This window comes from Meriones unguiculatus, chromosome 2 (assembly GCF_030254825.1).
Source record: "Meriones unguiculatus strain TT.TT164.6M chromosome 2, Bangor_MerUng_6.1, whole genome shotgun sequence".
Classification (NCBI taxonomy): Eukaryota; Metazoa; Chordata; class Mammalia; order Rodentia; family Muridae; genus Meriones; species Meriones unguiculatus.
Window position 1 is genome coordinate 56,018,067 of NC_083350.1, and position 23,104 is coordinate 56,041,170.

The 23,104-nt window shown below is 38.8% G+C and overlaps 1 protein-coding gene across 1 annotated transcript; it reads left to right on the plus strand.

The window, feature by feature from the left end:
• The first annotated feature begins 1,496 nt into the window (after positions 1-1,496).
• Syt4 (synaptotagmin 4) lies at positions 1,497-12,038 on the plus strand. Its single transcript, XM_021664760.2, has 4 exons — positions 1,497-1,834; positions 4,639-5,453; positions 6,930-7,050; positions 9,335-12,038. The coding sequence occupies exons 1-4, from the start codon at positions 1,801-1,803 to the stop codon at positions 9,640-9,642; spliced, it is 1,278 nt and encodes a 425-aa protein (XP_021520435.1). The 5' UTR covers positions 1,497-1,800; the 3' UTR covers positions 9,643-12,038.
• The last annotated feature ends 11,066 nt before the right edge of the window (positions 12,039-23,104 follow it).

Here is a 23,104-nt window from a genome sequence, read left to right on the forward strand (position 1 = left end):
TTTATACACTATGTTTACCATCTGAAGGTATAGTTAATGAGGCACTAATTTTTATAAAGCGTACACAGCATATCCTTATGTTTATGACAAATGAGCTCAACCATATGTGACAACAACCTAGATGGGAAACACATACTTTAACACAGTTTTACACCGTCTGATCGGATTGCTGTGGGGCGCCTTACAGACGAACGCCACTCTCCTCTCCCGGGGCAGTTCCACTGGTGATGGATGCGGAGGGCTGAGGAGGCAGGTGCTGCGAACGCTTGCATCGTTTAGGACACGGTCGCAGGCACGGCCGTGGAAACATTACACACCGTGACTTCGTTTCTGTTTTTCACAGCACTGTGTCTGTAAGGTTAAAAAAAAAAAGTCTATTCAAAGAACGCTCCAAGCGCGCCACGTGTGTGGGAGCTGGTAGAAAGGAAAGGAAGGAGGCTTCGGCTTGGAAAATTTTCCATGATGCTGAGTGCTGAAACCAGTGTCTCCCCAGACACACTGCTGACGCTCGGGGAAGCTGCTTGCCAGTGTGCAGACACCTGCCTCGTGCACAGCAGTTTTCTGAGACATCCTTATGCCTCCTCCTCCTTCAACACAGCACACATGGAATCTCATCTGTATGAAGTTAAATTCCAGAGGAAAGGAGTGTGTGTGTGTGTGTGTGTGTGTGTGTGAAACGTGAAGTGTTAGGTAGAAGTTACAACTGTGTTTCTTCTCTCTACATCTGCTAAGTGTTTGCTTTAAAAAGAGATGCACTTAAGATTTAAATTAATCAGAACATGACACCATATTTTCCCAGATCCTCATCCCAAAGAACAGCGTTACCTTTGAAAGTAACTGGTAATAATATCATTTCAGAATTTGGTCCAATTCTTGTAATTTGCTTACAGAAACCTGTGAGGAGCCAAAGATTTGACTGTAAATATTACGATAGCATCAGTGTCTAGATATTAGAAAGTCATATCTGAGAATAAATTTTACATTGAAATAATTCGTTCTGTTCCCAAGAATCTTAACTGGTCAAATGTCAGATATTGAAAGGAAAATAGCCGTCAGACCAGAAAACAGCAGCAAAATCAACCAAACGTTTAGACTATAGCAGTGTGAACATGATTATTTTTTAACATCAATTTGCAGTGGATTTCCCCAAATGCTAAGGAGGGCACATGCAAGAGTTCACAGAATAATCTAGGAAGCAAGGGTGCATCTTACAGGGGGCCATTTGATATGGACGCTTCCCTCTGCTTACTCTTTATTTTCTCTATAAATTATGATAGTCGGATAAGTAGGAGGCGTTTATTTTAATGTCTGTATATGTCCAGGATTAAGAACTGTAAAGAACACTTTTCAGGACGCGTCTCCATGTGCCTCTGAGCCTAACAGAATAGCATAGTTAATAGTATAGTTCATATCTAGTAGCCCAACAGTTAAAATAATTGGTGAGTGTGCGCCGAAGCCTCCAGAGAGGAGGGAGGGTGCCAGAAGGAGGGCGAGGAGGAGCGGCTGGAGAGAGGAGGGGGGAGGGCAGGTGCTGATTTCAGCCCTGTAGCGTCAGGATTGCGTCAATTCGGGTTTCAGCCACGTCTGGAGTCTCGGAGACAAGCTTTTCAGAAGAGCCAAAACAGGAACAGGGCAGGGTGGCACACTGCTGATAGAACGCGCGGGCCTTCCTCCAGCCCCTCCCGCTGCAGGCGCGGGTCCCCGACCCGCCGTGTCTCCCCTGGAAGCCTCGTTCCAGGGTCCTTCCAGGTGAATCTGCCCGGAGTTCTTTCAGCACCTCGGACAGAGCACGCAGAAAACATGGCTCCTATCACCAGCAGCCGCGTGGAATTTGGTAAGCAAGTTGCTGACTGAACTTGGGGCTGGGGCTGGGCTCAGGGGCTGTGCTGTGCTTTGCTCTCCACTGGATGTTGAATATGTATATTTTCAAGTAGCTAATCTGAAAGGAAGAGCAGATGGTTAATTGTGGCTTACTTCCTCTTCTTGAAATCTTTCTCCTTAACATCGCCTTCTGCGATTTCACCTTCCAGAAGTTCCTGACTGTTCATGTGGCTCTGTGAGGTGCAGCTTGAGCTGAGGAAAGAAAAGAACATCTGTTGTTAAAAAGCTGCCTCGTTTATTTTCTGGACGGTTCCTATTTGTGTGTAAATCTTTTAGGAAAAGCCACATATGCCTTTGGTTACATAAGAGTAGTTTGGTATGCCATAAAATAACTTGTAGGTTGAGGGTTTGAGAGGAATGGTCTATTACGCTATCATATTCTCTGCTATGTTTTCTTGCGTCTCTGAAGTATGTTGCTAATGACAGACAAAATTCTGTGATACTGTAGCACTGGGGACTTTAAAACCAATTGGCTTCGGCCTGTTTCATGTCCCCGGTTGAGCTTTCTGGAGTACAGTGCTCTATAGTTAAGTAAAAGCTGCTCAAAACTTGGAACAGGGCTCCTGCTATCTGGATTGCTTTCCCTGTTTGTTTTTCAAAAATTTGTCACTATGGTCTCCTTGTCTGCTTCAGTAAATAAATTAGATATACCTGTTAGAAAATCAATTAACATTTCCAGGTCCAATTATATTCTAATAGGAAAAAAACACCAGGGTTTTATCTGTAAGTATTTTTTAATTAAAGGATGGAGAAATTTATGAATTGTATCTTGGCATGATATGTATGATAACTGTGATTAAAATGAGCGGTATGGGCATAATCTCTGCTCTCAAAAGCTAAATACAACATCAGTAGTTACATTAGCAGAATACGAGTCCATATTATCTCCATATTTGAATATTAGACATAATAAAATACTCATAAATTATTTTTTCAGCCTTTTATCATTGGACTTGTGAGTGTATGTGTGTGTGATATTTACACTCAGTTACTGATTTGAAATCAGAGAATTTCTGACAGTAAGGTAGCTTTAGAGACTATCCTTGTGAAAATGTTTTCATGCTCAGTTGTCTGTCTACTTAGAAAATGACTTCAACTGCTTTTATTGTTTTTATACTGGCTGAAGAATTTTTTTAATTCTTGAGTTTGCTTTAGCTCTCTTGTCATGAGTAATTAAATTGTGTGTGTGTGGGGGGGCACAAAGACTTAAATAGAAGAAGCTGATACTGTTTAGCTGATTAACTCATTTTTCCTTCTCTCCTTCTTCCTCCTCTTCCACCTCTTCTCAGAAGCATTCACTTTTTTTTTCCTATTTAAGAGACTCATAGCTTTACTCCATTTTTACATGGTTCAATTTACTAATATAATTAAGTTATAGATTTTATATTCATTGCTGCTTTTTTAAAAAATATCAAATGTCTCTCTTACTTGTTTCTCCATCTGATTTCTTTTGAGTTCAGTTTTAGGATGATGAAGTGGATGGGCAAAATGCTTAGGAGATGGAGAAGAGACATCTAAAAGATTTGTCTTCTTGGTCTTAAAAAGTGTTAACCCTTTGGGGGATGGAACTTTTATGCTTAGTATTCACTATTTGAAATAAAATATGGATAAAATAAAGTTCAGTATACATAATATTTTAATCTGTTATATTCATTTTATGCTAAAGATTTACTCAGTTGCTTCACTGTGTTAGATGTAAGAGTAGTATAACTACTAAATATTTTCAGAAGACTCTGCTTACATATTAAAGGCACATGCTACTTGCACAATCACTGTTGGTATGTCACTTGATGTCAATGATTTAATGTGTTCTAAGTTAAGAGAATGATGGCATTTTCAATTCTATTACCTTTTTGCCCTATAGAAATATGAAAGGATAAAATTGAACTCGAAATTGTCTATACCCACTTTGCACTTGGGAATGACTACGCATTCACAACCACATTATTCTGTTTAACCCATATAGGTTACTTTGTGCTTTGTACAATTCAGTGGTTGAAGAATTTTAGTCTCATATATACAAGGGGATTGTAGTGTTGTAAATTAATTATATAATATTACCATACTATTGATTTTCTTTTATTGTTCTTCCACCTTATTAACAAATGTTTATCTTTTAAAAATTACAACCCACAATTAGAGTAAGAATTTTAATGAGTTTAAAACAATACCAATGGCCATTTTTTTTTCCCCACAAGTTTTTAGTTCTGTGGACTATTATCTTTAGATATTCTTTTTTTTTCCTGATTGAATTCTGGGTGAATAAAGATATTAAAAGGGCAGAGTTCCACCAATATTCTTGTATCTGTCTATCTATCTATCTATCTATCTATCTATCTATCTATCTATCCATCCTGGATTGATGCTTTTGGAAAGCCTCAAAATGTCAATGAAAAAAAAATGAAAATAGTACTACCTCATATTATTGTACTTGATTTTTAATAACTGAGTAAAACAAAGCCAGGTCAAGAATATTAATCATGACCCCATGTTTGTTCCAGATACACTTTTATTTATTTATGAGAATCTACTGAAGTTAAGGCATTTAAAACCATAATGTATTTTATGTGTGTCACATAGGGCTATGTTTAGACTTAAAGTTAGTGGAAGATGTCACTATTACTCATGCCAGAATGGTGGGGAAGTAATTCAATTTTCCCAACTTATAGCAAGGGCTACCTCTATTATGCTGTTCCTATGATCTCCCACTTCAATTCTGATCCTTTAATGCACGTCATTCGTCATTTGGTTTTTCAGATGAAATACCTACAGTAGTGGGCATCTTCAGTGCATTTGGCCTTGTCTTCACTGTCTCTCTCTTTGCCTGGATCTGCTGCCAGAGAAGATCATCAAAGTCCAACAAGACTCCTCCATACAAGTTTGTGCACGTGCTCAAAGGAGTTGATATCTATCCTGAAAACCTAAGTAGCAAAAAGAAATTTGGAGGAGATGACAAAAACGTAGTTAAGAACAAACCAGCTGTGCCCAAACTTTCACTGCACCTTGATCTGGAGAAGCGAGATCTCAACGGCAATTTCCCCAAAAGCAACCTCAAAGCTGGCAGCTCTTCTGATCCAGAAAATGCAGCCCCAAAGCTCTTTACAGAGTCAGAAAAGGAGGCCATTTCCCCTGAGAGCTTGAAATCCAGCACCTCCCTCACTGAAGAGGAGAAACCGGAGAAGCTAGGGACACTTTTCTTGTCTCTAGAGTACAACTTTGAGAAGAAAGCATTTGTGGTGAACATCAAGGAAGCCCAGGGTTTACCAGCCATGGATGAGCAATCCATGACCTCTGACCCATACATCAAAATGACAATCTTGCCGGAGAAGAAACACAAAGTGAAAACCAGAGTGCTGAGGAAGACACTGGACCCTGTTTTTGATGAAACTTTCACGTTCTATGGGATCCCTTATTCCCACATCCAAGAGCTGTCCCTGCACTTCACAGTGTTGAGTTTTGACAGGTTTTCAAGAGATGATATCATCGGAGAAGTCCTTATTCCACTTTCAGGGATCGAGTTATCAGACGGAAAAATGCTAATGAATAGAGAGATCATCAAGAGAAATGCTAAGGTAATTCTGCAAACATTTAAGCATTTATAAGGGATCTTTAATATACGTTTTAAAAAATCCATGTTTTCCTTCACATGATGGGTTGGTACACATTATCCTTAATTACTGTGGGTGACAGTTAAGAGAGAACAAGAGAACAGAGAAAGCAAAAGGAACTATAACCCACAACAGAAATGCTCAAGGAATCTTTGTGCATAAAATACGAGAACATACTTATGATGATATTTGTGTATCATTTATGTAAAAGGTATTTTAAATTTTCCATTAAAATATTTTAAAAAAGACTGCTCCTTTAAAGTTCACATGCATGTCTCTTATCATAAGTGATTAAAGTGTTTCAGGGTCAGAGTAACTGAACTTGAAACTGAGATAAAAATTAAGCCAATTCCTCCTCAGGCTGTGGGATTCAAATGGACTTTTTGTGAAACTGCTTTTGAACAAGGGGTCATCCTGCTATGTTGACTTATGAATGCCCATTCTTCTGCTGTGGATGGAAGTGGATGGCTCTGCTTTCCTACTTGTTCTACTTTGGCAACTCTTGGATAATATTTTGGAGCTGTACACATCTTTAGAGCAGTCTGTAACCATCTTCCCATCTCGTTTGTCCTGACAATAGTGAAAGTCCAGGTCCAGAGAGTTGCATGGCTTATGTGAGGCACCTGACTCTTTGGGACCATTAAGGATCAGAGGGCTCCCCGGCTGCCTTCCCAACCTCCTTGATGTGCCTTTTTATACAAGTGCTTACTTTTAGGTGGCCTTTATCAGGCTGTAGCTCTCTCTCTCTCTCCCTTTTCTCTCTTTCTCTCTCTCACATATTTTTCTTTAGCTGTTCTTGATTATAAGCAAGTCCTATGTTACTGTTAGTTTTAGTTAAAGCTTGCACTTTGCTTTCTTCGTTGTCTTAGGTAATGTCTTTCATATGAAATTAAATATAGGTAGCCTGTAATGAAGGAATCTATGTTACTGTCCAAAAGCAAGTTTTAAAATTTGAGTCAGTTCTCTCCAATTCTTAAATTTATTTATTTTTTTCTTCTTAGACTGAGGAAAGAATTTGACTATGAAAGGACAAGAATTATCTAACTCCATCATGATCCTTATCTAGAATAACTGTTGGATTCATAATAAATCTTCTCTGGCTTGACTTGAAGTGCTAATAATGCCAATAGTAAAAAAAAAATCCTCTTGGAAAAATAATATAAATACCTTTCAAAACATGTTTAAGCACTGGGTGTGGTCAAAGCTTTGCAAATTTTAGCTTTCTGTAGTACCGGGAACAACCACAAGATGGCGGACAATGGTTTTAGTCGTTAGGGAGCTGCACAAAAGCAGATTCTCAGATTCGTTAGCTTGTTAAAATAAAAAGTAAATAAGAACATGACACTAAAGTAACAAAGCTATTATATTGTTGGATGTTTTGTGGCGAGAGCACAAAAGCTCAGAACTCAAACCGCGTTTCCGGTATCTCTCTTTGTTTAGAAGTCTTCTGGACGGGGTGAGCTTCTGGTGTCTCTCTGCTACCAGTCCACCACGAACACCCTCACTGTGGTTGTCTTAAAAGCGCGGCACCTGCCGAAGTCTGACGTGTCCGGACTTTCAGGTAAGAAGGCTCCCGAAATGCTGGCGTTCAATCTGTCACTGCCTAATGCATTTCACAACAATTGTCTGCTAACACCGGACTCTGGTTTTGTTATTCACAATCCCAAGTTCTGGTTTTTTGTTTCCTTGCTTTGTGAGTCACTTCTGCCAACAGTGCGGAGAAGTTCATACACCTGTAAGACAAAGTTCTTGCGGAGGAGATATTTCCCCCATGTATGTATGTATGTATGAATGTATGTATGTATGTATGTATGTATGTATGTACGTATGTATTCAATCACGTTACAGCCTGATCCCTTGCCCCTTCCCTCCTCTTCTTCCAGTCCCACCCTCACACTCCCTCTCCCACGCCCCCCTCTCTTTCTTCTCTGAGAAGGAGAGGCCAGCTGGGCCTACCAATCCACATTGGCACCTTAAGTCACAGCACAGCATCCCTCCCAAGGCCAGACAAGGCAGCCCAGGCAGGAGTAAGGGCTCCAAAGGCAGGCAACGGAGTCAGAGACAGCCCCTGCTCCCATTGTTAAGGACCCACAGGATGACCAAGCTGCACATCTGCTGTGTATGTGTAAGGGTCTAGGTCCAGCCCATGCATGCTCTTTGGTCGGTGGTTCAGTCTCTGTGAGCCCCCGTGGGCCCAGGTCAGTTTATTCTGTAGGTCTTCTTGTGGTGTCCTTGACTCTTCTTGCTCCCTCAAGCCTTCCTCCCACTCTTTCACAAGACTCTCGGCTGTGGCTGTGGGTCTCAACATCTGTTTCCATCAGCTGCTGGTTGGAGCCTCTCAGAGGACAGTTCTGCTAGGCTCCTGTCTGAAAGCATAGCCGAGTACCGTTAATAGTGCCAGGGGTTGGCTCTCTCCCACGGGGTGGGTCTCAAGTTGGGCCAGTCATTGGTTTGCCATTCCCAAGGATGAAACACTTAAGTGAATGGTTCAACGCAAAGAACAATGATAAATGAGGAAAAGATGGAGCCTAATATTGCTCAAGAAAAGAGTTCTGAATTTTTTGCATTTCAAATGAACTGACTTATCCTCACTCTTTAAAATGACTCATTACTTTTCTTCCATAATACACATGCTTTAAGAATTAACTTTAATTTTGAATAAATCTGAAAAAATAAAATGTTTGTTGTAGAATATAGTGTGAAAAAAAATGAGCAAAGCCATAGGTTAAAGTAATCTTAATTAAAACTCTTCATCTTACCATTTCTTAGTATAGTATCCTCTTTATATTTTTTCCTCTTTATATTTTTATAAATATATTTTTATTTTAATTTTTATTAATTACAGTTTATTTACTTTGTATCCTCCCTGTAGCTCCCTTCCCCCTCCCCTCCCAATCCCACCTTCCCTCCCTTTTCTCCACCCATGCCCCTCCCCCAGTCCACTGATAGGTGAGTTCCTCCTCTCTTTCCCTCTGACCCTAGCCTATCAGGTCTCATCAGGACTGGCTACATTGTCTTCCTCTGTGGCCTGGTAAGGCTGCTCCCTCTCAGGGGGAAGTGATCAAAGAGCAGACCAATCATATTTCTTAAGCACTACAGAAATTGGAAACAATAATATTTGAAAACCATTTTGAAAAGTACAAGTATATATTTTAATAAAGAATCACCTAGTGGTATTATTATTATTTGATTGTAGAAATTGAAGGGAAGTTCTTAAATCTTGAGATCATGAAGATAAATAACATATATATATATATAATATATATACTGCAATTAAAAATAATAAAATTATGTGGTGAAAAAACTCACATGATCCTAAATCATTTCATAAGAACGTCACTGGAAAGATCAACTCTGGTAAACTGAAACCAAATTCTGCAATAGCCACTTGCAGAAAAGCTAAAGGGCAGGATATCATCATTATGGCTTCTAAATCCATTTAGCAACAAAAACAGCATCCTGAGGTAGACTCACTAAGAACGTGCAATGAGTGAGCTCAAAGGCAGGGTAAGGTTTGGCTTCATCTCACTTTTGGAATTCATTGTTAGTAGGCAGTATGCAGCATTCTCTTTCCTTCCCCTTTTTGTTAAGTTCTTGTCCTTGTACTATTATGATTCCTTCCCTAACACCAGTTCTAGAGACTGCTTTCTATTTTTCATTCTTTTCAGTTTCATTGATAAAAAAAAGGTGAAACCTATTTTTAGTCCCATTTGTTTAGACGTGCTTACATTGTAAGATGCCCATGTCCACTGTACTGGTGTGCCTCGGATACCAAGGATGCCATCTCCCGGGTCAGACCTGCAGCTCGCTGTTGCCAGTATAACACTTGTTGTATGCCATTGCAGATCCCTACGTCAAAGTGAACCTGTACCATGCCAAGAAGAGAATCTCCAAAAAGAAGACTCATGTGAAAAAATGCACTCCCAACGCAGTGTTCAACGAACTGTTTGTCTTTGATATTCCTTGTGAGAGTCTTGAAGAAATAAGTGTTGAGTTTTTAGTTTTGGATTCTGAGAGGGGACCCCGAAATGAGGTGATCGGGCGGTTGGTCCTGGGTGCCACGGCAGAAGGAAGCGGTGGGGGGCACTGGAAGGAGATCTGTGACTTCCCCAGGAGACAGATTGCCAAGTGGCATATGCTGTGTGACGGTTAGCTTCCTGGCTGCGAGCGGGGGAAGCAATTTTCTTTCTTATCCATGATTGTAAGCTTGTGGCACATCGAGCTCCTTTATTATTTATTTTTACTTATTTACATTGGTTAGAAGTGTATTAAATTAGTAGACCAGAAAATAGTTGGAAGTGTGTATCGTGATAATTTCCTCCTTTATTAGAGGTGTTGGCCAAATTCTCAAAAGATACACAGTTTCCCTCTGTGTGGTATTAAGTGGGCCAACCAAGCCTGTTATGAACACTCTAGCTTGATCTCAAGTCACAGATGTGTGTGGTAGGTGATGATTTCATTTTTGCCTTCGTAGTGGAAATCCAGGTGATTGTTAAGAGTTAAAAATGAAAATCACACCTTTTTTGTATGATGATTAATCCATGTTTCTTCAGGTTGGGGAGATAGGTTTTATTTCAATCCAAAGATATTTCAGAAATGTCCTTAAGTCTGTTTTTTTTTTCCAGTTAAATATGTCATGTTCAAATGATTGTTTTATATAACAAAGTATGCTGATGCTGTCCTTTCCATTTGGTTTGTAATTATCTGATACAATCCCATCATAGAAGGGGTAACTTAGGTTCATTTCATAAAGACAGCAAACAAGTTGGGAAATTAATTTATTAAAGGGCTGAATTGAAGAACACTGTGGTTGAAATGAGATGTTTGTTCCCCAAGATCACGTGTGAGTCATGTAAGATGTAACTTTACCTAAGAACCATGGTCTTGAATTATTCACTGCCCATCACAAGCCTCAGTGTGGCCTAAGATACTCCTCTTTACCTTTGTGAAGTTGTCAGACTGTTTAGTGATAAAAAATAAACTTAAGCTAGAATTTCACTTAGGAACACAGTTTTTTTTTTTTAAATAAAAATCTATCAGTGTAGAAGTGTATTTTCAAGACTCTCTTTCCCCCTCAGAGTGGACATGGCTACCTAAGTTTTTAACTTATTCTTTCCCAGGAAGAACTAAGCTACTCAAAAAGGAACAAAAGAAAAGAAAAGTACTTGAGAAATTCATTGTCAGGTTGAAATCAACCATTTTAAGTAAAAAAGACTAAGACAAGAAAAGAGTAAGCCTTTCAGAATTTACGAATATTTACAAAATATACATAAGCTGTAAAATTAGTCCAGATGGTATGTCACTATCTTTAGAGGCCAAATTGTCATGAGGTGTTATTTTTTAAGGTAGTTTGAAGAATTGTGTCTTGTGCCACTCCCAATTGCTAAGTTCTGAAATTCTTGCAAAACCTGTTTGAGTCAGGCAGAACTCTGGCATTTTCTGGGAAGACTTAAGTCAATGGCGATGTCTTCATATTTGGGTCATTAGAGAATCTAAGTGTGACTTAGGTCCAGCTGAGTTATTAAATATGCAAGTTAGAGATAATGTCTACTGAAAAATTTACCTTTGAGTAAAGTTTTGTGTCAGTGGTTTAGCCATTTTTGAGAATGTGTTTGATATCACAGTGTTTGTAAATTCAATGAAAATGTATTTCCGATCCAGTTGTCCGTGCTTTTTATGATTACAGCAAAAGTCCGACTTTCTATAAGGAAATATACTTCACTCTGTATGTACAAAAACTGAAACCAACTTCTTTTATGCTTTTTCCACACTCATTGTCATCCAGTGACAAAGTCATCTCTCATCTCCATCTACTCAGCTGAAAAGAACACGGAATGAACTGCAATCACGTGGAGTTTGGGGAGGCCAGGCAGCCTCTGTGTGTATGTACATTTGATGTCATAGGCCATGGAACAGAGTATAGCTTGGAACTCTAATGTCATGAGGCGTCATTTCCAAGTATCCTACAGACTGTCAGGAAGTTGACGGTGATCCAATTTATAGGATGCCTTTTGGAAAAGGATTTTTTTAAAAATAGAAAGCAAACCCGACAACAAATACTTTTAAAAATCACAAGACTTGCTTGTAAATAGTTTTAAGTTTTACAATTTAAAGTGTTTTGCTGGTGAAGAGTTGATTGAAACGATAACAGGTTTTAAGGAAAAAAGAAAAGAGTTTGAAAGCGAGAAAGGAGAAAAGCAAGAAAAGAATTGAAACAGGCAGGGAGATAAGTGATCTCATCATGTTTGAAAACCGTACTGTTTATGATGTATTACACTATCAAAGTGAATATCCAACTCTGCTAATGTTCCTGCACTGTATTAAACATGTAAATTAATTTATTGTCTGCTTAGCCTGTCTGACCACCCAAAGAGGGAGGTGCCATGTCTGAAGAACTGTGTGATTCAGTAGCTGACTTGTTCTGACTTGTTGTAGTTCAGTAGAAGTGACCCGGAGGTAAGCATGGCGTGAGGGAGATGGTGTCTGTTCTTTCGTGCCAGCACTGTGTGTTTGTAAGACATGAATAAACTGCTGCTTTTGCCCAAACAATCTCAACCAAGCATTTCCTGCCAATGGCTCTGTCAGAAACTTTATATTGCTTTCTGAGTTTTTACCTTGTTCAGACAGACCACTCTCATACCTTAGAGAGCCCAAGATCTTTCATGTTTGGAACTCTGAATTTTGTCTAATTTTTGACAATCATCTGGGGAAGCCATGTCTGCCCAAAAGTGAAGCCCAATACTTAGGGAGCACAGGCACTGATCGTGATGCATATGCAGATAGTTGAAGGATGATGTTGGAATTTCTCACTCCACCACCCTATTCTTCTCACTTCAAGGGCGGGAATAGGCAGGAGTTTCATCAATTGACTTCACTGGATTCTCCTAACTCTTCTTAAGTCATGGTCTTGCTAGCTCAGGTTGGTGTTAGACTCACAATCCTCTTGTTTCAGTCTCCTGAGTTCTGTGCTTTCAGGGGTTGTATGACCATCAGCAACGAGATGTAGTTTTCATAAGAACAAGTCTTTATTTTCGTCTTTGCAGTGAGAGAGACCGAATCCACATTCTCCCTCATGAAAAGCCACTGCACTATCATTACATCCCTAGCTCTTTCTGTTAGATTCTTAAAGGGGCTCATTCTCATTTTATTTTCCTTTCTAATTTTTATTTACCTTCCCACATTTTCTTGTTTTTCTCAACCATTTTTTTTCCATTTTATTTTTTAGTCTTCTTGCCCCCTTTTTAAAAAATCTTATTTCAGGTTTTCTTTTTCTATTTTATATTGTACTATTTAAAAAATAGTACTATTTTTGTACTATGTAAAAACAGTACAATTAAAATTTTTTTTGCACTATTAAAAAATCTTTTCTACATAGAAAATTAAATTACATAGATTTAATTATTAGAATTTAATTATTAGAATGGCAAAGCAATGCAGCCATTTTTCATCTTCAGGAAGTAAGGAAAACCCAGGGTATTTGCAACAGCCCCATCAGGTAAATAAGAATAGCAAGAGCCTTGAGGAGCAGATACTTTTTGCAGCATTGACCTCTGCAGATGTGCATGATGGTGATCACACCTGGCACAATGTTCTTAGGAATAGAATCCAACTATAAGCAACTATTTTTAAAGCTCATCTGAATTATACTAAAAGTATGCATTGGTATGCTGAAAGAACTTGTAGGCCATTATATTCAAATGGTTCAGTGGTTTTAAAAGATGGCCATGTTTTTAAAATTAAGCTTATTTATTCACTTTACATCCTGACTGCAGGTCCCGCCCTCCTCTCCCCGTGGTCTTATCTTCCCACTTTCTTTCTCCTTTTCCTTCCATCCTCCCCTTCTTCTCAGAAAAGGGGATCTCTCCATCGACCTACCCTAGCACATCAAGGCTCATCAGGACTGAACGCATCCTCTTCCACTGAGGCCAGGTAAGGCAGCCCCACTAGGGGGAAATGATCCAATAACAGGGAACAGAGTCCATGTCAGAAGCAGCCCTTGTTCCACTTGCTAGGGAATCCCCATAAAGAACAAGCTTCCCATCAGTTACATATGTGTAGGGGGCCTAGGTTGGTGCTTCAGTATCTGTAAGCCCTCATGGGACAAGATTAGTTGACTCTGTTGTTCTTCTTGTGGTGATCTTGTCCCCTCCATGTCCTTCTGTCCTTCCCCCGACACTTCCACAGGGCTCCCAGCTCTCTTTTCCATGTTTGGCTGCAAGTCTTAGCATCTCTTTTGGTCCACTGCTGGGTGGAGCCTCTCAGAGGACAATTATGCCAGGCTCCAATCTGCAAGCATAGAAGAGTATCATTAATAGTGTCAGAGGATGGCTCTCTACTGTGGGGTAGAAAAGCTGAGGTGATAGCTCACTGGTTAAGAGCACTGGCTACAGCTGGGCATAGTCACACATGCCTTTAATCCCAGCACTTGGGAGATAGAAGCAAGCAGATCTCTGTGGGTCTGAAGCCAGCGTGGTCTACAAAATGAGTCCAGAACAGGCTTGGGCTCTTGTTAAACAGAGAAATCCTGTCTTGAAAAAAACCAACCAACCAACCAACCAACCAAACAAACAAACAAACAAACCCCCCCCCCCAACATTGGCTACTATCACAGAGGAAATGAGTTCATTTCCCAGTAGGCACATGGTGTCTTACATCTACCTGTAACTCCAGTCCCAGGGGACCCAGCACTCTCTACTGGCCTCTGTGGGCACCAGGTATTCAGAATTACCATTTATTTTCTCTTAAACATCATTGCACAGATTTTTATTTTGTTGGTCATATGTGACTTGACTAAATGATCCCCCTACCCTAATCTCTAAAAGTGAAGCTCAGTATTCAGACTCTTTTGGTGTTAGCCTACCAATTATAAACCTTCTAGGGAGTGTCTTTATGATAAATATTTCTATTTCAGTAGCTTCCTACCTAAAACAGGGGTGATAGTTCTTTCACCATAGCAAAATGTTCATGTTGAACAAAAAGATAGGAGGCAAAGGCATTAGTACTATGTGGATATGTTTTATGTATTGAGTTTCCTTGGATCTAATGAGGTGAAAGAAAATTTAGTAAATTAAATTATAATGCTTTTAAAAGAGGTATTGATAGGTATAACCAGTTAAACTGTACTTAGAAACTCATAGATATATTTTAAATGATAATACATATTCACTTAATATTTAATTTTCACAAAAGTCTATAAAATTGAAATAATACTGTTTTTTTTTTTATCACTGGGTAGTTAAAAATAAATTCACCAGACGTTGGAATTTGCGTTTGATCGGTAAAACCAAACGAAGAAAAGAGAAAATGGTAGGGCCAAGTCAGAGAAAACAAGAAATTTAGAGAAATTTCAGGTTTGAGGTAGAACAGAACCTTTATACTCAGAATACAGAAAAAAAAACATGTTCAACTAGTGAAAGAGAAAACCCCTCATAATGACACAGCAGGGAGCTTTGATGGGACCCAGAGGCAAGTACACACTGCTACATGTATTTGAAATAGTGATTATAGAAGAATTGAATCTAAAATGTTTGCTTGGCCACTCTAGTGTTATGCTAATGTTTCTCTGTCTTTTTCATAGATATTAATGTAAAAATACAGGACACTAGATTCTTGTATATAAGTAAATATGAATTATACCATTAGCTGCAAAAGCCAACACTTTTAACCTATTTTCAAAAGCATCACACACACACACACACACACACACACACACCAAATTACACTACAACAAATTTTACTGTGGTAAGATATACAACATTAAGTCTTATTGGCATTCTCAATGTGTGTGTGTGTATTCTCCCATTGCTCAGGCAGTCTTCATTTTGCTATGTTGCTGAAGATTTTGAACTTGTGATAATTCTGTCTCTATCTTTGTAGTCCTGGGATTTCAGATAAGCACTTCCACATTCAGTTTATAGAAAACTTTATTCAAACAGTTACGATGAATGCACAAAGAGAACAATAGAAACAATTTTTAAATAATTACACAACACTAAATATAGACTCCAAGTACCAAAAACAAGTACGTGTTGAAGTTTGCTAGGCTTGCTAAGGCAAATACTGTGGGTTGGACAGTTTAGACAAGAAAAAGTATATGTTTTTCTTAGAGTTCTGAAGGATAGGTCTCTGAGATCAAAGTGATACCAGAATTGACTTCTTCTGTAACACACTGGCTCATATATGGCCTCTGTTTGCCTGCCTGTTTATCTATCTATCTATCTATCTATCTATCTATCTATCTATCTATCTATCTATCTATCTTCAATCATCTATTTATCAGGTATATATTCTATTTATCTATCATCTATTCTTCTACTTATACAAATATACCTACCATCTATCATCTATTTATCTATCTATTCATCTACCTATATAAATCTATGTAACATCTATTTATCATCTATCTATCTATCTATCAATCATCTATTTCTCTATCAACTATCTATCTAGTACTGTATGTGTTCTTTGTATGTTACTATGTCCTAATTTCTTCTAATACAGATAGAGAATCTTATGGGATTGGACCTTCTCTCATAAATGCATTCTACATAAATTGGCTTTTAGATGCTGATTTTCAAATATGACCACACTTTTAGATTTGAAGGGATATGTTCACAGTTCAACAAAAACCAAATGTGCATAGAGAAAAATGCATTTTCTGGAAAGGCAATGTGAACACACGGTCAATTCAATATAAAACAAGGAAGTGAGACCCTATTTCTGAAGACATTAGACACTTCAGACACAGCACTGTGGTGGATCTAGCTACTGACTTGGAAACTCATCTCTGAGCTTCCACAGTATCCAAAGGTGCTATTCAAGCTGCCAAAGGAGAAAAGTAAACTAGACCCACCCAGCTGTAAAGCCTTCACAACAAAGGCCATCATGGCAAGATACCCCCACGTGTGCAATAGGTTGGGGGTAACCAACAGCTACCTAATTGGACTTAAGACTGGTTCAAAAGGAAGGAATTATTGTCTGGTGTTGTTAACCTAGCCAACTACCCATACCTGGTGAGGTCATAGACTATAAGGGAAAAGCTACTACTGTATTTTTTTAAACCACTATAAATTTTAAACTCCATTCTAAAAACATGCTATACCCACAGGTAAGTATAGCTCTCATTCCTCATCAAAGAGACTTCTTTTTTTTTTGTTAAAACCACAAATGCAGACCTTTACAGAAACCTACAAATGGTCAAAATGCAGAGAACTGACTATAGGGTACATAACTCTAACTGATACATTTAAAACCCTTATCTAAGGCTCAAAGAGCTTCATAGAAGAAGGAGGTGCAGAGAGATTGCATGATCCAAAAGACCTGGAAATATATTGTAGATAGTGATTTTATATATGCCAGGAAAGGTGCAACCACAAAATTACAACAATATGGTCAATTAAACAAGATCAGCACAATGACAACACCAGTGGACATAGAGATGGGGGAATCTCACAAGGTCCCACCTCTAGATGAAGAACTACAGGTAATTAATGGCTGCTGAAGGAAGGATCACCAGTCTTTTACAGGAATGAGCCCTGCTATAGGCCATCTAATTTCAAATGGTCGTCCTTACACACACACACACACACACACACACACACACACACACACACACACACACACACATCTATATAAATCTACCAATGTTTGGCTGTGAGTTTCAGCATCTGTTTTGAGGTGCTGCTGAGTAGAGCCTCTCAGAGGACAACTCTGACAGGTTCCTGTCTCCAAGCTTAGCAGAATATCATTCATACTGTCTGGGGTTGGGTCTTTGCTTGGACCAGGCGTCTGTTCGGTGTTCCCTCAATATCTGCTTCATCTGCCCTATCCCTGCATACCTCATAGGCAGAGTAAATTTTGGTTGAAGTTTTTGTGGGTGGGTTGGTGTTACCTGCCCTTTACTAGGAGACTAGTCTAGTTAGAGGAGGTCCTCCTCAGTCTCTATGGCCTCTGCTAGCAGGAGTCTCTGCTTGGAACCCCCTCATATGGTTCCAGGATTCTATCCTGACTTAGGTGTCCAGCTTGTCACAGATGTCCCCACCCTCAGTTTCTCTTTTCTCTACAGGCCTTCTGTCCTCTTGCCCTTGCTCTCCTCAGCTCTGATTCCATCCTCTTAACTCTCTGTGTCCCTTCTATCTTGTTCCCTCTCTTTGACTACTACCTCTGTCTATTCTGTCTCCTCTTCTGAGTGAGATGTATGCATCCTCACTTGGATTCTCCTTATTACTTATCTCCTTTGGATCTGTGCCTCATAGTATGCTTATTCTGTACTACTGGCTAAAATCCACTTATAAGTGAGTACATACCATGTGTGTCTTTCTGGGTCTGGGTTACTGCATTCAGAATGATCTTCTATATTTCCATTAATTTGCTTACAAATTTCATGATTTCTTTGTTTTAATAGCTGACTAGCATTCCACTGTGTAAATGTGCCACAGTTTATTTATCCATTCTTCGGTTGAGGGGTATCTAGGTTTTTTCCCAGATTCTGGATATTACAAATAAAGCCTGCTATGAACATATTTAAGCAAGTGATCATGTTGTATGGCAGAGAGTCTTTTGGGTATACCCAGGAGATGGGTCGTTGGGTCTTGAACTAAACATTCCCAATTTTCTAAGAAAGCGCCAGATTGATTTCCAAAGTTGTTATACAAGTTTACACTCCTACCAGAAATGGAGGAGTGTTTCCTTTCTACACTCTTGCTAGCATGTGCTTGAGATTTTGATCTTAGCCTTTGAACCTGGTGTGAGATGGAATGTCAGAGTAATTTTGCTTTTCATTTCCCTGATAACTAAAAAAGTTGAGCGTTTCTTTAAGTGCTTCTTTGCCATTCGAGATTACTCTGTTGAGAATACTGTTTAGTTCTGAGCCCCATTTTATTAAAGTGGTTTACTTTGTTTATTGGTGTTTGATTTCTTGAGTTAATTATATATTTTGAATATTAGCCCTTTGTCAGATATAGGACCGGTGAAGACTTTTTCCCAATCTGTAGATTTTCTTTTCCTATTGACAGTGTCCTTTGCTTTACAGAAGATTTACAGCTTCAGGAGGTCCCATTTATTGATTGTTGATCTTAGAGCCTGAGCTGTTGGTGTTCTGTTCAGGAAGTTGTCTCCTGTGCAAATGAGTTCTAGGCTCTTTTCCATTTTCTCTTCTAATAGAGTTAGTTTATCTGGTGTTATACTGAGGTCTTTGATACACTTGGATTTGAGGTTTATGTAGGGAGATAAACATGGATCTATTTGCATTTTTCTATGTGTAGACATCCAGGTAGACCAGCACCATTTGTTGAAGATGCTGGCTTTTTTTCCCCATTATATGGTTTTGGCTCCTTGTCAAAAATCAAGTGACTGTAGGTATATGGTCATAGGTTTATTCCTAGGTTTTCAATTCTATTCCATTGATCAACCTCTTTATTTCTGTGCCAATACCAATAGATTTTATTACTATTGCCTTGAAGTATAGCTTGAAGTAAGGGATGGAGATACCTCCAGAAGTTCTTTTATTGTATAGGGTAGTTTTAGCTATTCTGGGTGTTTTGTTTTTTCATATGAAGTTTAGAATTGTTTTTTCAAAGTCTGTAAATAACTGTGTTGGTATTTTGATGGGGATTGCATCAAACCTGTAGACTGCCTTTGGTAAGATGGCCATTTTTTTAAAAAAATATTTTTAATTTTTATGTGCATTGGTGTTTTGCCTTCAAGTATGTCTGTGTGAGGGTGTCATATCATGGAACTACAGACAGTTGTGAGCTGCTGTGTGGGAACTGAACCCAGATAAATTACTAGGAATTGAACCCAGATCCTCTGGATGAGCAAACAGACCTCTTAACCACTGAGTCATCTCTCCAGCTTGCTTTGTGACTGAGTATATGGTCAGTTTTAGAGAATTGGGAAGAATTAATATCCTCTTGTGTTTGGGTGAAATGTTCTGTAGAAATCTGTTTGATTCACGATGTCTGTTAGTTTCTTTATTTCACCATTTAGTTTCTGTCTTGATGATATGTCCATTGGAGAAAGTGGAGTGTTGAAGTCTCCCACTATGTTCGATGTGTGATTTAAGCTTTAGTAATATTTCTTTTATGAATGAGAGTGCTCTTGTATTTGGGACATGGATGTTCAGAATTTAGATGTCATCTTGGTGGATTTCCTTTTGATGGTATGTGCTGGAGCACACCGGCAGAGTTGAATGGTTCTTGAGTGAGGAGGATTGAGAGGAAAAAAAAATCATAGACACTACACATGGGATCTGTTCGAGAGGGCTTCCAGTAGAAACTAGGCACCCTGATTTATTCCACAGTCCCTTTTTATAGTCATCAAACCTGTAGACTGCCTTTGGTAAGATGGCCATTTTTTTAAAAAATATTTTTAATTTTTATGTGCATTGGTGTTTTGCCTTCAAGTATGTCTGTGTGAGGGTGTCATATCATGGAACTACAGACAGTTGTGAGCTGCTGTCAAGTTCATGGAGAAGTCAAGCTTGTTTACCTCCATCACCTGTCTGTGTGATCCTCACACAAACAAAAGGAAGTGAACTTGGCACTAACATCCTGCCTACTGTCACAAACAAAAGGAAGTGATTAGATACTAGAATGACTACTCCAGCTTGCTTCTCGGGTCCATTTGCTTGGAAAACCTTTTTAAGCCCCTTATTCTGAGGTAATGTCTATTTTTGTTGCTGAGGTATGCTTCTTGTATACAGCATAAAAAGGTCTTGTTTTTGCATCCATTCTGTTTACCTGTGTCTTTTTATCAGCGAGTTGATGCCATTGATATTGTTACTTTCTGTTATTTTGATGTTGGTGGTGGTAGAGTGTGTGTGATTCCTTCTTTTGGTTTTGCTGATGGGGGTTTTTATTTTCTGTGTTTTCCTGGGTGTAATTGGCCTCCTTGGGTTGAAGTATTCCTTCTAGTCTATTTTCTAGGGATGGATTTGTGGATAGGTACTGTTAAAATTGTTTTTGTGGTGGAATATCTTGTTTTCTCCCTGTATGGTAATTTAATTTTTTGCTGGGTATAGTAGTCGGGGCTGACACCTGTGGTCTTTTAGTGTCTGTCAAAGACTCTTCTGGCTGTTAGAGTTTCTAATGAGAAGTCAGGTGTAATTCTGATAGGTTTGCCTTTATATGTTACTTGGCATTTTTTTTCTGGTAGCTTTTAATATTCTATGTTTTGCACATTTAATGTTTAGATTATTATGTGGTAGGGTGATTTTCTTTTCTGGTCCAATTTATTTGGTGTTCTGCAAGCTTCTTGTGTGTTTATAGGCCTCTCTTTCTTTAGATTGGGGAAATTTTCTTCTATGATTTTGTTGAGGATATTTTCTGGGCCTCGGAGCTGAGAGTCTTCTTCTATTCCTATTATTTTTAGGTTTTTAAGTTGTTGACCAATGTTGTTCAGGAGACTTCCAGAACATTACAGATTATTGATATTGTCTTCATTGCCTCCCAGAGGTGGAAAATAAGATCTTGTTGCTGAAGATACCATGCACTTCAGACATAGGGCCCAGAGGTCCCTGAGCTGGTACTGACATGAAAATCTCCTCCTAGAGGACTAGGTCATGTAAGTGAAAAGCTGCCATGTAAGCTTCCAAAGGAGAGAGGTAGCCAATATTCCTACCTGGCAATGATGACAATGAATCACAACAGTCAGCAAAGCTTAACAGTTCTAAGAATGCAGTAGTATGACATGAATACCTTGGCAGTAACCAGTGACTCTCTAGTTGGACTTAAGACCCACTCAACAAGAGGGAAATTATACATGGTACTGGAAACCTGGCCAACTACCCAGGGCTAGTGAATTCACGGGTCTTGGAAAAGAACCTGCAACTACCACTTTACTAAACCAGCATAACCCCTAACTACATTCTGAACACTTGTCCTTATATCCACAGATAAGTGTAGTAATTAACCTTCATCAAGAAAACTTTTCTTTACCACAGACAGATGCCACTTACAAACAAAAACAAAAACAAAAAACAGAGAACAAACAAATAAAAAACCCAAACTACAACCAACCAAAATGCAGAGCTGTGGATCCGAATCTCAATGGCTACATCTATAAAGCAATGTCTACACCTAAGCTTCTTTTTTCATGAGACAGTGTCTCCTAGTAATGTCAGAAGCTACACCGATAAAGTGTCACCAAATGATTGCCTAAACATAAACCCCCATAGATATGCTAAAGCTGATAAGGAAAAGCTCAGGAGAGCTTACACAAAGAACTGCAGATGTCTAATGAATGCCAAGAGTGGGAGAAATTGTCTTTCCAGGGAAGAGCTCACCAGTTGGTTATTCAATAGCAAATAGTCCCCTCTGAATACATCCATATATGACTGACACTGCACAGGTTGAGTAGGCTACATTTAGGAGTATATATGTATATGTCTGTAAGCATAGCACAACATTTAATATAAAAGAGGCCATGAATTTGAAAGAGAGTAAGGATGGGCAAAAGGGAGGATTTAGAGGGGAGAAAAAGAGGAGGTCAGTGCTTTTATTATATTTCAGCAATAAATGAAACAGTAAAAAAGAGAACTTAAAATTTCCTTAATTTACAAACAAAGGTCTTGATTTTGCTTTGGAGAATTTTATAAGACTTTTAATATTCTATTTGCTCCTTTCTGTGACATACACGAACCAGAAATGTTTACTCTATCGCAACATCCAGCCACAGGGAAAGTCACACTTGTTCATGTCAATTTACTGTAAGTATCATGATCTAAAACTTTAAAAACAGCATTTTAATTTTATTTTGTGCATACTTGTGTTCTGCTCGCATGAATGTCTGTCTCTGCATCACGTGTGTGACTGGTGTTTATGGCAGTCATATATGGTTGTGAGCCACCATGTGGGAGCATTGAATCCAGACCAGATCCTCTGGAAGAGTAGTCAGGGCTCTTGACTGCTGGACCAACTTTTCAGACGCTCCCCATATCCCCATCATCTGACTCTTGAAACACAATGTATGGAGGACACACCTATAGCTGTACAGTAAAATGATTCCTGTATCAATGATTCTTTTAGTAAAATAAATAAATGCAGGTTTGATATTTTTCTTAACATAAAAAGCAAGACTTTTGTAAATTGTGGCTTTTTTAAAAAACTTAAGTGTGAAAAACAAGATCTGCTATGAAATATAAAAATATTTTTGCCAGGTACAGTGGTGCATACCTATAATCCCAGCACTCAGAGAGGTAGAGGCAAGAGGATCTCTGTGATTTTAAGGCCAGCCTGGTCTACAAAGCAAGTCTAGGATACTCAAAACTACACATAGAAACCCTGTCCCCCCAAAAAATAAAAAAACCCACAACACACACACACACACACATATTGTTTGTTTGTTTGATTGTTTTTTGAGACAGAGTTTCTCTATGTAGTCTTGAATGTCCTGGACTAGCTTTGTAGAAGAGTCTGGCCTTGAACTCACAGTAATCTGCCTGCTTCTGCCTCCCAAGTGCTGGGATTAAAGGTGTGTACTACCTCGTCTGGCTCTATTTTCATAATTTTACTATGCACATTATCAGATGAACATTTATATTGCAAAAAATAAGTAAAAAAGGTTGTGTGACCCAGTCCTATAAGAAATAATTCAAGCAGTTAGGTTACTGGGATCTG

Coding starts and splice junctions, on each gene's coding strand:
- Syt4 (XM_021664760.2), top strand. CDS start 1,801: ATGGCTCCTATCACCAGCAGCCGCGTGGAATTTG. Junction 1,835..4,638: donor CAGCAGCCGCGTGGAATTTG/GTAAGCAAGTTG, acceptor TTGGTTTTTCAG/ATGAAATACCTACAGTAGTG. Junction 7,051..9,334: donor TGACGTGTCCGGACTTTCAG/GTAAGAAGGCTC, acceptor ATGCCATTGCAG/ATCCCTACGTCAAAGTGAAC.